At 45.1% G+C, this 14,740-nt stretch overlaps 1 protein-coding gene across 3 annotated transcripts in view; it reads left to right on the forward strand.

Annotated features, from left to right (window-relative positions):
* The window catches only part of slc49a4 (solute carrier family 49 member 4), an 89,342-nt gene that overhangs the window by 36,064 nt on the left and 38,538 nt on the right, over positions 1-14,740 (forward strand). For 2 of the 3 annotated variants that reach the window (XM_078403296.1, XM_078403294.1), the window contains exons 4-6: positions 4,328-4,457; positions 6,417-6,525; positions 11,213-11,280. In XM_078403296.1, coding sequence (XP_078259422.1) covers positions 4,328-4,457; positions 6,417-6,525; positions 11,213-11,280 — 307 coding nt within the window. The remainder of the gene's footprint in view (positions 1-4,327; positions 4,458-6,416; positions 6,526-11,212; positions 11,281-14,740) is intronic. The other variant, XM_078403297.1, reaches the window with a different exon arrangement.

Consider the following 14,740-nt stretch of genomic DNA (forward strand, 5'->3'; position numbering starts at 1 on the left):
AGTACAATAGATAATCTCAAGGAAACAGAAAATTCTTACATGGCAGATTTGACTTCTTCTGGTCGTAGATTCCAGAACTAGGTTTCAGAGTTTTGGATTTATTAATTAAAAGTGTAATAGAGGTGTATTTCTTCACGTAGTGTTGTAAACAAAAAACCTAAAAATGGAAAATTGCCCAGATATTCCCTTATGCTGACAAAAAGTAAGATAAATCCATTTTGGCTATTTGCCACTCAATCAGCCTGCGCCCACTCATCAACAGAATGATGGTAGATTTTGTTGAAAGTGCTATCAGGCAACACAATCACCAGTACCCATTTTTTGGGCTCCAAACTCCAGACTTTTAAACTCCAGACCTCATTCCAGAAGTGGACGACATAGCTGGATTCTAGAGGTGAGTGCAGGCGACTAAATTTATCATCCAGGCTAGTCATTTGACCCACTTGGCATTAAGGATTAAAAACTGGTCAATGGGCATCAAAGGGAAAATGTTCCACGAGTCACAGCTTGTGCAAAAGATGATGATGATTTTAATCATCTCGGCCAAAGGACACCACTGCTGAAGTTCCTCAGGGCAATGTCTTGTGCGTTGAGTTTAGTATATTGTCACGTGTACTGAGTTACAGTGAGAAGCTTTTTTTGTTGGCATGCTATCCAGTCAGCGAAAAGACTATACATGGTTGCAATCTATCCGCCCACAGTGTACAGATACAGGATGAATGGAATAACGTTTGGTGCAAGGTAAAGTTCAATTAAAGATAGTCCGGCTGTCTTCAATGAGGTAGAAGTGCATATGTACACAATCAGCAATTAAGCTGTCAAAATGTATTCACAACGCTTCAAGTAAAGCAGACCATGCCTGCAGCATTCTGGCTGGGGTGGTTATGTGGCAAGTAACGTTCATGCCACAGACGAGCCAACATTGACCACCTCCAGCAAGAGAGAAAGTATAACCTTCTACCTCTGAAAGCACCGAATTAACCATCACATAGTTCCCCCATCATCAGAGTATCCTGTGGGTCTTTACTGACCTGAGACTGAACTGGGCAAGTTGAAGTACTGCCATGGCTACAACAGCAGCTGAGAAGAAGGGTCTCGACCCGAAACGTCGCCCATTCCTTCTCTCCTGAGATGCTGCCCGACCTGCTGAGTTACTCCAGCATTTTGTGAATAATCTGCTGATACGAGTGGGTTGACGTATGATGAGTGTTTGACGGCACTGGGCCTGTACTCGCTTGAGTTTAGAAGGATGAGGGGGGGCGGTGGGGGGATCTCATTGAAACTTACCGAATAGTGAAAGGCTTGAACAGAGTGGATGTGGACAGGATGTTTCCTCTAGTGGGAGAGTCTAAGACAAGAGGTCTTAGCCTCAGAATTATAGGATAGGATTTTGGAAGGAAATTAGGAATTTCTTTAGTCGGAGGGTGATGAATCTATGGAAATTTTTGCCGCAGATAGTTGTGGCCAAGTCAATGGATACTTTTAAGGCAGAGATCGATATGTTCTTGGTTGTAATGGGTGTCAGGGTTTATGGGGAGCAGGCAGGAGAATGGGGTTGAGGGAGGGGAGATAGATCAGCCATGATTGAATGGCGAAGCAGACTTGATGGGCTGAATTCTGCTCCTATCACATGACCTTTTATCACAAGATCATGCTTACAGGTAGTTAGTAGTGTGTAGGATAATGTGCGGGGGGGATCGCTGGTCGGCGCAAACTCAGTGGGCCGAAAGGCCTGTTTCGGCACTGTGTCTCTATACTAAACTAAACTTGTCAATCTGATTCCTTACCACAATCAATTTCAAAGCAGTTACCAAGTGGTCATTTGGTTTAATTTAAACAGTATAGGAATGCGTTAGCTTACTGAAAGGATTATGTGTTCAGTTTAACAACCAGACCCTTTTTTCCCCTTTCAAACTGATTGTGTTGTTCACTGATTTCACCGTACTCTCTTCAATGTTAAAAACGTCTTTGTATTGTCCATTCCAAAGTTGCAATTCTATTAAAGCTGCCACATTTTTGAACATGGTCCAGCCGTTCTCTTGCTATACTTTTTCATCATGCCAAAATCTGCACTCCAGCTGAAATCCTAATGGGGGAAATTAAGCAATTGATTAACGTGCAGTCCTTAAATGTCCACTTCTCTGGAGCAAGAGAATCTCGACTGAAATGTCGTTAATTTAAATTGAGTCCTTCTAATCAGCTAACAGAATTCTTGAAACAGTGCCATTCTCCTTTTGAGTATCTATCTTGCTTAAAAAGGAGGGGTTAAAGACAACGAACTGACCAAGTTGCCAAGATCAATTGTGCATAGTTTCTGAAAAGATTGCTGTTGAAACGAGTTCATTGAGGCACTTTGGGGGGCTATTCCCTCAGCATTTTCACTTACATTCTGCTTGAGCTTTTGATGGCACTGGGCCTGTACTCGTTGAAGTTTAGAAGGATGAGAGGGGGACCTCATTGAAGCGTAGCGACTAGTGAAAGGCCTGGATAGAGTGGATGTGGAGAGGATGTTTCCACTAGTGGCAGAGTCTGAATCTGTGGGATTCATTGCCACAGGCGGCTGTGGAGGTCAAGTCGATGGATATTTTGAAGGAGGAGATTGACAGATTCATGATTAGTAACAGTATCAGGGGCTATGGGGAGTAGGCAGGAGAATGGGATTGAGAAGGAAAGATAGAATTGAATGGTTGAATAGAATTGAATAGATAGAATGATTGAATGGCCGAAAGGCCTAATTCTGCTCCTAGAACTTATGAACGTGTGTGAAATTTGTGCTGATAAGACTAAATTGAGTAGTGGTGGGATGGGCGGTAAATTTGTGCTGTTAGTTCTTTTATTACTTTAGGAAAAAAGGAGAACCCAAGAAAGAATGTGAACGCCATCTGAAAATTGCTTTCATCAGCCATTTTCACAAACGTAATCTTAAAACATCACTTCACCATAATATACAATTTTCTGCAAAGATCTCCCTCAGCTTATACTGGGAGTGATGGATTAGAGTGGTTAGGCAGCAGTGGTTTATTTTTATTGTAAGGGATAGAAGGTACATTTATCAACAAAAAAATCCAAGAATATTTTGACCATCAGCTTGATTGGATAAATCGTCATCAATTTTTTAATGTCTCTGTTATTGTAGATATGAGGTCATTTAATTTGAAGATAGACCCCAAAATGCTGGAGCTCTTAGGGCTAAAGGAATCAAGGGATTTGGGGAGAAAGCTGGAACGGGGTACTGATTTTAGATGATCAGCCATGATCAAATTGAATGGCTGTGCTGGCTCGAAGGGCCAAATAGTCTACACCTGCACCTATTTTCTATGTTTCTATGTATCTCAGCAGGACAGGCAGCATCTCTGGATAGAAGGAAAGGGTGATGTTTCGGGTCGAGACCCTTTTTCAGACTGAGTTCGGGGGAGACTGGTATGTTGGCATTCATAGCAAGAGGATTTGAGTTTAGGAGCAGGGAGGTTCTACTGCAGTTGTACAGGGCATTGGTGAGACCGCACCTGGAGTATTGTGTGCAGTTTTGGTCTCCTAATCTGAGGAAAGACGTTCTTGCCTTAGAGGGAGTACAGAGAAGGTTCACCAGATTGATCCCTGGGATGGCGGGACTTTCATATGAAGAAAGACTGGATAGACTAGGCTTGTACTCGCTGGAATTTAGAAGACTGAGGGGATCTTATAGAAACATATAAAATTCTTAAGGGGTTGGAGAGGCTAGATGCGGGAAGATTGTTCCCGATGTTGGGGGAGTCCAGAACCAGGGGTCACAGCTTAAGGATAAGGGGAAAGTCTTTTAGGACCGAGATGAGAAAACATTTCTTCACACAGAGAGTGGTGAGTCTGTGGAATTCTCTGCCACAGAAGGTAGTTGAGGCCAGTTCATTAGCTATATTTAAGAGGGAGTTAGATGTGGCCCTTGTGGCTAAAGGGATCGGGGGTATGGAGAGAAGGCAGGTACAAGTTACTGAGCTGGATGATAGCCATGATCATATTGAATGGCGGTGCAGGCTCGAAGGGCCGAATGGCCTACTCCTGCACCTATTTTCTATGTTTCTATGAGAGGGAGTCACAGAGATGAGGAAGTGTAAGAGATCAAAAAAGATGAAGCTCAAGGAAAATGTAGAATAGATCATTTGAACAAAGGAGGAATCGGGGGGAATAATTTTGACTATAAAGTAATTCCAAACAATGTGCCAAATTAAAAATGCTCAGGCGTTTTATTTGTGGTGAATTTTAGTCTTGTTCTTGTCCATTCCATAAGAATGGATTTTGTCAATCTGTGGCGTTGCATTTTATGTTGCGATAACTTCTTTTTCCTTCCCAGAATTTGCTGTGACTGCTTTGCTGTCTGCTGTCGTGATCGCCTACTTCCCATCCCACCCTCCTCTTCCACCCAGTATAGCTGCTGCCAGCCAGAGATTGAACTACAGAACTAGCATCTGCAGACTTCTGGGGTGAGTTGCGTTCTCCATCGTATCAAGCAACTTGTGTTCACTGGTCCATCTGAAGAAAGGTCCTGACCCGAAGCGCTGCCTGTCCACTTCACCGCCACAAACGCTGCCCGTCCCACTGAGTTCCTCAGGCACTTTGTTTTCCACTGCAGCGGTGTAGTGTATGGTGCTGAAAATTCTGGAGCACAAAACGTCACCTGATCTTGAAATAGAAATTGGTACTGAGCAGAGCCTCAGCGCCAGGCGATCTGTGATTGACAAACACCTGCACTGTCACTGAAAGGAAGGATAACTTTATTCATGAACCATTACCAGCAGTGAGAAAAAGTCATTCCAAGGATGTCCTCTGATGTTTTGCTGATGCTGATTAATAAACAAAAGGGCGCACAGTGCTGGAGTAACTCAGCAGATCCGACAGCATCTCTGGAGAACATGGATAGGTGATGTTTCGGGTCAAGATGCTTCTTCAGACGAAACGTCGCCTATCCATCTTCAGAGATACTGCCTGACCCGCTGAGTTACTTTGTGTCCTTTTGTACCTTCTTATCCTCGTTATCTACCTGTGCTGCCATAATCAGAGATATTCCTTGATGTTGTGAGGTTGAACATTCTGAACCTGCTATTATGACTGCACTGTTAATTAGTCTAGAAGAATATAAAATGGACTATTTAAATCTCCAAACTAAATGGAAAAGCTGCCATTTAACAATGACATGGTAAATGTTGGTTGGGTCTGATCTTCTGATTGTTTGCTTATAGCACGCCGTCAGTCCTTGCTACTAATTGGAGCAGGCCATTGAGGAGACACAAAATGCTGGAGTAACTCAGCGGGTCAGGCAGCCTCTCAGGAGAGAAGAATGGGTGACATTGCGGGTCGAGACCCTTCTTCAGACCTCCTTCAGTCTGAAGAAGGGTCTCGACCCAAAACGTCACCCATTCTTTCCCTCCCGAGATGCTGCCTGACCCGCCGAGTTACTCCAGCATTTTTTATGTCCCCCTTCAATTTAGACCAGCGTCTGCAGTTTTTTCCCCCAGGCCATTGAGCTATTGTTTTCAGCTGAAAAGATGGCTCCCAGCTGATTGGAAAGGTGCAATTTAGGGCAGGACCCAGAGTCATGCAGCGTGGAAACAGGCCCTTCGGCCCAACTTGCCCACAACGACCAGCATGTCCCATCCGCGCTAGTCCCACCTGCCTCCATTTGGCCCATATTTCTCTAAGCTTGTCCTATCCACCACGTACCTGTCCAAATGTTTCTTAAACATTGCAAAAGGACCTACCTCAACTACCTCCTCCGGCACCTCATTCCGTACACCGACCACCCTTTCTGTGGAAAAAGTTACCCCTCGGGTTCCTATTAAATCTTTCCCACCTCACCTTAAACCTAGGTTCTCTGGTTCTCAGTTTTCCCTCCTCTGGGCAAGAGACTGTGTGTCTACCTGATCTATTCCTCTCATGATTTTGTGCACATCTAAGATTACCCCTCAGCCTCAAAGACTCGGAACTTAACAACCCATCACCTGGATTGCCTTGACATCTTCTGACACCCTGGTTTATTGTCAGTGCTGTTGTTGGAATTTTTATATTCAAATGGATTAAAACCATATAAGCATTAAAATACAAGGGGAAGGATCATCAAAGAACTCATTGAGCAGCATCCTCCACTTTAAAACATGCTGTTCCACTTGGAGTCACAATTTTGTCTCCGCTTAGTTATAGTGTGTTTAATCAATTAGCCTTTAATCTGGTAGCTTTTAAAAAATCGTTTGCATACTTTTATAGTAAGAAATTATTCCTTTGTTAAGTATTTGGGGCAATACTTTGATGTTGTTTGGTAAATTTCTAAAGTGTGTTACAAGCATGATAAAATTTCCAAGATAACTTGCATTCAAATGTTTGTTGCCAGAGACCTGACTTGCAAAGAATCATTTACACATTCTTTGTTATTTTCTTTCCACCTGTAGCAATTTCAGATTTGTAATGATTGCGTCGGCCTTTGCAATGCCTCTAGGCATATTAGCGGGCTGGACAGGAGTACTCGACATAATTGTAACCCCCCTCAAGGTGAGCCAGGTAAGGCATTGTGATCTTCCTCACTTTTCTTTCGGTTTTCTCTTTCCCAGCAAAAGTTCAGCAAAGATTCTCGATGTACAGAGGGGCCTTGGGGTAGTGCAGACCAACGGCATCCGCGCCTTGTTTTAAAGTGAAACGACACAAAGTGCTGGAGTAACTCAGCAGACTGAATCAGTCTGAGGAAGGATCCCAACCTCACCTATCCATGTTCTCCAGCGGTGCTGCCTGACCCGCTGAGTTACTCCAACACTTTGTGTCCTTTTGTATATTGACCATCATCTGCAATTCTTTGTTTCATCTACAAGCAATGATAATAGAAACATAGAAACATAGAAAATAGGTGCAGGAGTAGGCCATTCGGCCCTTTCAGCATGCACCGCCATTCAATATGATCATGGCTGATCATCCAACTCAGTATCCCGTACCTGCTTTCTCTCCATACCCCCTGATCCCTTTAGCCACAAGGGCCACATCTAACTCCCTCTTAAATATAGCCAATGAACTGGCCTCAACTACCTTCTGTGGCTGAGAATTCCACAGATTCACCACTCTCTGTGTGAAAAAAAACTTTCTCATCTCGGTCCTAAAAGACTTCCCCCTTATCCTTAAGCTGTGACCCCTTGTTCTGGACTTCCCCAACATCGGGAACAATCTTCCTGCATCTAGCCTGTCCAACCCCTTAAGAATTTTGTAAGTTTCTATAAGATCCCCCCCTCAATCTTCTAAATTCCAGCGAGTACAAGCCGAGTCTATCCAGTCTTTCTTCATATGAAAGTCCTGCCATCCCAGGGATCAATCTGGCGAACCTTCTCTGTACTCCCTCTATGGCAAGAATGTCTCTCCTCAGATTAGGAGACCAAAACTGTACGCAATACTCCAGGTGTGGTCTGTTTATATTTGTATTGGTCTGTTTATAGGTTATAATTGGCAATACCAGACATCACGCTTCCTCGCCCCATGGTCCATTAGAAGGAAGCTTTACTGTAATTGCAACCAATTCCCGTGGCAAGTGGGTTAACAAATCCTACTGCTTTCCCCTCAGAAATCTCTGAAGAATTAGCTGGATGTAATTGTCTCAGACTTTCAATTCAGGATTGTCTGCATTTGTTGCATTTGGGAATTCTTCAGTTTAGTTTATTGTCACTTGCACAGACGTACAGTGAAAAGCTTTTTGTTGTGTACTATCCGGTCAGCAGAAAGACAATTCTTGATTAGTATGGGTGTCAGAGCACATGGGGAGAAGGCAGGAGAATGGGGTTACGTTACAATACGATATGATAGAACTTTATTTAACCCAGGAGGGAAATTGACCTGCCAACGGTCATATAAATACATGAAACATGAAATTAAAGTGATGAGTGGAAAGGATTGAGGATGTGCAAAGATTGGGTTGGGGGGGGGGAGAAAGAAGGAGAGTCAGTCTCGGTCTACCCATGACCGATGGGGTTGGGAGGGAGAGATAGATCAGCCATGATTGAATGGCGGCGTAGACTTGATGGGCCGAATAGCCTAATTCTGCTCCTATCGCTCATGAATACATGTAGTGTAAGAAGATAACTGCAGATGCTGGTACAAATCGAAGGTATTTATTTCACAAAATGCTGGAGTAACTCAGCAGGTCAGGCAGCATCTCAGGAGAGAAGGAATGGGTGAAGTTTCGGGTCGAGACCCTTCTTCAGACTGATCGCAATTGAGCCATTTACAGTGTTTAACGCTTCTTTAAAGAAAATTGGTGCAGTATATCTTGGTTTTATTGGAGTTTAAGTTTTCTGCTGAGCATTCCGAAGTCTAAACATGCAAAAGTCACTGAAAATGTGAAATCTGTGCAGAGATAAACTTGACATTTCAGTTTCATTGTCCTATCATTCGAGGTGAAAAGTGAGAAAGCAAGTTTAAGTTGAAGAAAGGGGGGCGATTGAGCAGACCGAGGGAATGTCCGTGTTAGGATGGAGACCACGGTTTAGATAAACGATGCTCTCGGGGTGTTGTGCAGCTAGCAGATAAATGTGAGCAGTTAGAAAGGAATGCAAGGGTTACTTGAAATTAGAGAAATCAATATTCATACCGCTGGGTTGTAAGCTGCCCAAGTGAAATATGAGGTGCTGTGCCAACATTACTACCAGACCTGAAGCCTGAATCTCCAAGAAGCACAAGGTCAGTCACCAGGTGCATGGGATTAGCTCCCCATCTCCCTGTTCCACCAACCTGACTTAAACATAAACACTTTATTGTATCTGAAGATAAACACACAATGCTGGAGTAACTCAGCGGGGCAGGCAGCATCTCTGGAGAGAAGGAATGGGTGACGTTTTGGGTCGAGACCCTTCAAGATGCCTATCTGAATCCTGGTCCACTCTATTCAATAGCACTGTGGAAGTATCTGCAAAGATTCAGGAGGTCTAGGGGGTTACCAGTTTCTCCAAAGCTATTGGGGATGGGCAATAAACACAGTCCTTTCCAGTCACACCCACAACACAAGAAAACGAATTCACTTGGGCAATAAAACAATCCAGACTGATGCCTCGAGTATTGCTGAAGCAGTGGTGAAAGTTTATCAACCTTCAGACTGAAGAAGGGTCTTGACATGAAACCTCACCCATTCCTTCTCTCCAGAGATGCTGCCTGTCCCGCTGAGTTACTCCAGCATTTTGTATCTACCTTCGATTCCTACTAGCATCTGCAGTTTTCTTTCCTACACATATAGGATTGGATGTTAATTGACTTTGGTACAAAAAAAAATGTAAATTGTGTAGGAAGGAACTGCAGATGCTGGTTTAAAACGAAGATAGACACAAAAAGCTGGAGTAACTCAGCAGGTCAGACTGCATTTTAGATTTAGAGATACAGCGCGGAAACAGGCCCTTCGGCCCACCGGGTCCGCGCTGCCCAGCGATCCCCGCACATTAACACTATCCTACACCCTAGAGACAATTTTTACATTTGCCCAGCCAATTAACCTACATACCTGTACGTCTTTGGAGTGTGAAATTGTCTTTGTAAATTCTCCTCTACCCATCGAATACATTGTCAAAGGAATTAATGCACTACAATGCTGAGAAGTATATTCTATACTCTATCTTCCTCTTTGCTCCATCTATTGTACTTGAGTTTGAACTGATTGTGTCTGTGTCTGGTATATCTGATCTGTTTGGATAGCATGCTAAACAATGCTTTTCACTGCCCATGTGACAATAATGTAAATAAGCCTAATCCTCGAATTACCGGCTATAATTTATTACAGTATTAAAAAAATGCAAGATAGCTTAATTCCTCTTTAAATTATCTGACCTTAACAGTTAACCCATTCCTGATAAAGGATCTGCAGATGCTGGTTTAGACAACAGGACACAAAGTGCTGGAGTAACTCAGCGGGTCAGTCAGCATCCCTGGAGGACGAGAATAGGTGACGTTTCGGCTTGGTACCCTTGATCTCGGAGAAAACCCACGCAGGTCACGGGGAGAACGTACAAACTCCGTACAGACGGCGCCCGTAGTCAGGATCGAACCTGAGTCTCCGGCGCTGCATTCGCTGTAAGGCAGCAACTCTACCGTTGCGCCTCCGTGCCGCGCGCAATAGGTGACGTTTCGGGTCGAGATCCTTCTTCAGACTGAAGAAGGGTCTCCACCCGAAACATTACCTATTCCTTTTCTCCAGAGATGCTCTGACCCGCTGAGTTACTCCAGCTTTTTGTGTAAATTGTTCCTAGTGTGTAGAACAGTGTTAGTGTACGGGATGATCGTTGTTCGGTGCAGACTTGAAGGGCCTGTTCCCATGCTGTATCCCTGAAGTCTGAATTGGTGTACGGGTGATTGATGCTTCGCAAGGTGGGCCGAAGAGTCTGTTTCCACACTGTGTCTCTAAACTAAACTAAAATCAAAACTGAGCTCCTTCCTGCCTACTCCCTTAGATGTTCGTAAAAGAGCATCTGACGCTGTTTTGAAGAAGCGCAGGATGTTTATCCCTGCACTCCTGAATAATTTACTTCCCTCAGCCATGGTCACCTTAAAAGATTGTTCCATCGTTATGTTAAAACATAGAAAATAGGTGCAGGAGGAGGCCATTTGGTCCTTTGAGCTAGCACAGCCATTCATTGTGATCATGGCTGATCATCCACAATCAGTAAGTGCGGCACGGTGGCGCAGCAGTAGAGTTGCTGCCTTACAGCGAATGCAGCGCCGGAGACTCAGGTTCGATCCTGACTACGGGTGCTGTCTGTACGGAGTTTGTACGTTCTCCCCGTGACCTGCGTGGGTTTTCTCCGAGATCTTCGGTTTCCACACACACTCCAAAGACGTACAGGTATGTAGGTTAATTGGCTGGGCAAATGTAAAAATTGTCCCTAGTGGGTGTAGGATAGTGTTAGTGTGCGGGGATCGCTGGGCGGCGCGGACCCGGTGGGCCGAAGGGCCTGTTTCTGCCCTGTATCTCTAAATCTAAATCTAAAAAAGTAACCCGTGCCTGCCTTCTCCCCGTATCCCCTGATTCCACTAGCCCCTAGACCTATGTTGATTGGAGTTTGCTGTGCTTTTAAAAAATAAAAATAAATCTGTTACTTTTCATGTACCTTCAGCGATGGCTCTTAAAATTACTGCATGTCTGTGAAGGTACTTTGACATAAAGCCAAGATGTATGATTGGAGCTTTGTAAGAGCGATTTAAAAAAAAATTACTTTGCTTCTATTTTTAGGTTGATGCTGGTTGGATTGGGTTTTGGTCAGTAATTGGTGGCTGTGTTGTTGGAATACTCATTGCAAGGTTAGTCCCATTTACATTTACTTGTCTTAAGAATCCCACTTGTCCAACTTGTGCATTTTAATCTTTAAACCAGATGTAGATATAAAGCAGCAACTCTAATTTGGCTTGGGTGGGAAGCTGGATAATTATATGGAGTGGTGGAATGTGTTGTGGAACTTGTAATCTGGTCAGACATGTCAAGGAAACTAGATACCAAAAGCTGGAGTAACTCAGCGGGTCAGGCAGCATCTCTGGAGAAAAGGAATAGGTGGCATTTCAGCTCGAGACTTCTTCAGACTGAGAATCAGGGGAGAGGGAGACGAGAAGGAGAGGTTCCTCAGTCTGAAGAAGGGTCTTGAAACATTGCCATATTCCTTTTCTCCAGAGGTGCTGCCTGACCTGCTGAGTTACTTCAGCATTGTGTGTCTATCTTTTGTGTAAGCCAGCGTCTGCAGTTCCTTCCTACACATGTCAAGGAAACTGCCTTTTTAGCAGTACTCCTCCATATTGAGCAACAAAAGGAAGAAGAACTGAGAGGGGCAACAATAAAGCATCTACTCTGGGCGTACAATGCAGAGTTGAAGGCATTACCTAGACCGAAGGAAAGCAGACTAGGTTATTTGGGTTTCATCAAACTCAAGTCAAGTCAAATTTATTTGTCACATACACATACACGATGTGCAGTGAAATGAAAGTGGCAATGCCTGCGGGTTGTGCACAAAAAGAATTACAGTTACAGCATATAAATAAAGTTAATAAGTTACTATTAGTGTCGACAAAAATTTAGTCTCTGGGGTTATAAAAGTTGACAGTCCTGATGGCCTGTGGGAAGAAGCTCCGTCTCATCCTCTCCGTTTTCACAGCGTGACAGTGGAGGCGTTTGCCTGATCGTAGCATCTGGAACAGTCCGTTACTGGGGTGGCAGGGGTCCCTCATGATCTTGCTTGCTCTGGATCTGCACCTCCTGATGTATAGGTCCTGCAGGGGGACGAGTGTAGTTCCCATGGTGCGTTCTGCCGAACGCACTACTCTCTGCAGGGCCATCCTGTCCTGGGCAGAGCTGTTCCCAAACCAGACTGTAATGTTGCCGGACAGGATGCTCTCTACAGCCCCAGAGTAGAAGCAATGAAGGATCCTCAGAGACACTCTGAATTTCCTCAGTTGTCTAAGGTGGTAAAGGCACTGCTTAGCCTTACCCACCAGTGCGGCAATGTGCGTTGCCCACGTCAGATCCTCTGCGATGCGGACTCCCAAGTATTTAAAACTGCTCACCCTATCCACAATAGGCCCATTTATCTCCAGTGGCGTGTACGTCCTTGGATGTTTAGCCCTTCTGAAGTCCACAATCAGCTCCTTTGTTTTAGTGACATTCAAGAGGAGGCTATTGTCCTGACACCAGAGTGCCAGATCAGCCACCTCCTCCCGGTAGGCCTTCTCATCGTTGTTGGAGATTCGGCCCACCACCACAGTGTCATCAGCAAACTTGATGGTGGAGTTTGAGCTGAACCTGGCCCCACAGTCATGTGTGTACAGGGAGTACAGTAGGGGGCTAAGGACGCAACCCTGGGGGGATCCTATGTTCAGGGTGAGGGAGCTAGATGTGTGTTCCCCCATCCTGACCACTTGGGGCCTGGCAGTGAGAAAGTCCAGGACCCAGGCACCCAGGGGTGTTAAGCCCCAGTTCCAGCAGCTTCTCAACCAGTCTGCTGGGGACTATTGTGTTGAATGCTGAACTAAAGTCAATGAACAGCATCCTCACATAGCCCCCCTGGCTGTCCAGATGAGAGAGAGCGGTGTGTAGAACCTGGGAGACCACATCATCCGTGGACCTGTTCGGACGGTATGCGAACTGTAGTGGGTCCATGTTGCGAGGAAGGAGGGCCCAGATGTGTTTCTTGACTAGCCTCTCAAAGCATTTCATGACAACCGAGGTGAGGGCCACCGGTCGGTAGTCATTTAAACACGCTGGAGAGGCATTCTTTGGCACCGGTACAATGATGGATCTTTTGAAGCATGCAGGGACCACGGACTTGGAGAGGTTGAATATTGTGGTGAGCACTGGAGCAAGCTGAGTAGCACAAGACTTTAGTACTCGCCCAGATATACCATCTGGGCCTCCAGCTTTCCTCGTGTTCACACGCGTCAGAGCCCACCTCACCTCATGCTCGGACACCTAGAATGTGTGCACATCCCGGATATCAAACTGCCTCCGGATATCATTGCACAGGTTTTCAGATCAGCATCCCAGTCCCGACCAACTTCAGCTGCTTCATCCTTGACCTGTTCCTCTTTTCCTGAGGCCAGTTATTCACTGTGTAGCACTCATTTTTATTCGTTGGGAATGTTTGCGGTTAATCGTTACCTGAGAACTGCCAAGCAAAAGAAGTGCTGAAGTAAATCTGCAGATCAGGCAGCATCCCTGGAGAATGTGGACGGGTAACATTTTGGGTCAAGATTTTTCTTCAGACTGATTGTAGAGGGGCAAAGCTGGAAGAGAAGATGGGCGGACAAAGCCTGGCAGGTAGTAGGTGGATACAGGTGAAGATGTGGGTGGGGGGAGTTGATAGGCAGATGGATAGACAAAGGCCAGAGATGACAAGACAGAATGTGTGATGCAAAAGGATTGAAGAGTTGCGAATTGTGAAGCTAGAGGGTGGAGTGTAGATGGAAGGGGGAGGGGGGGAATGGGTGTGAATCCAGGTGGGTCACAGGATGGGAAGTTGGGGGAAGGGATGTGGGGGAGAAGAGAGTGGGGGAGGGTTTTATATTTAGCTAAAATTACAGCATTCATACTGTTGGATTGTGAGCTACCCAAGTAGAATATCTAGTTCCCAGGAGCCACCTCTCAATGAAGGCATTCACTGACAATAAAATTCAGCACCACTTTCAGTGCCTTCAGCTGTCTGAAGAAAAGTGCTTGAAGATCGAGACTCAACACTTTCAGTCTATCGGGCACCAGTGATCCTTGCCTTCCAATGTGTTTTAGAGGGGTGAACTATCTACAACGGGTACCTTTGAACATTGCAGCAGTATCGCCAACACTATCTCTGCAAATTAATTAATTAAAATCGTTGAAAACATTAGCGAGGCAGTGGTGCTGGTTTCCGACGGGCATGGTGATGGACGCCCCACACATCTCTGTCCTCCATACAGTTGGCAAGCTCCTCTTTTGTCTCTACAAATGCGTCTTCCATCAACGTCTTCAGCATGGTCTTGTTTGGTCGTCCCGGGTTCCGTCTTCCACGGGTGGGTTCCCACAGCACAACCTTCTCTGCAAAACTCTTCATATTCATTGGGAGTTAAGCAAATGGGTGTCATCATCTCCCAGGCCACCAGCCCCAGCTCTTACGATTAGAGTCAGTGGTCGAATCGATCATTGCCACTGAACTCCCAAAGCACGCTTTATTCTAAGCTGTCATGTCTAGAGGGAGCTAGGCAGACAAAATTATTGTTCTCAAACCTTCTTTGAAAAGTGTTAACA

Source organism: Rhinoraja longicauda, chromosome 8 (assembly GCF_053455715.1).
Source record: "Rhinoraja longicauda isolate Sanriku21f chromosome 8, sRhiLon1.1, whole genome shotgun sequence".
In the NCBI taxonomy this organism is placed as follows: domain Eukaryota; kingdom Metazoa; phylum Chordata; class Chondrichthyes; order Rajiformes; family Arhynchobatidae; genus Rhinoraja; species Rhinoraja longicauda.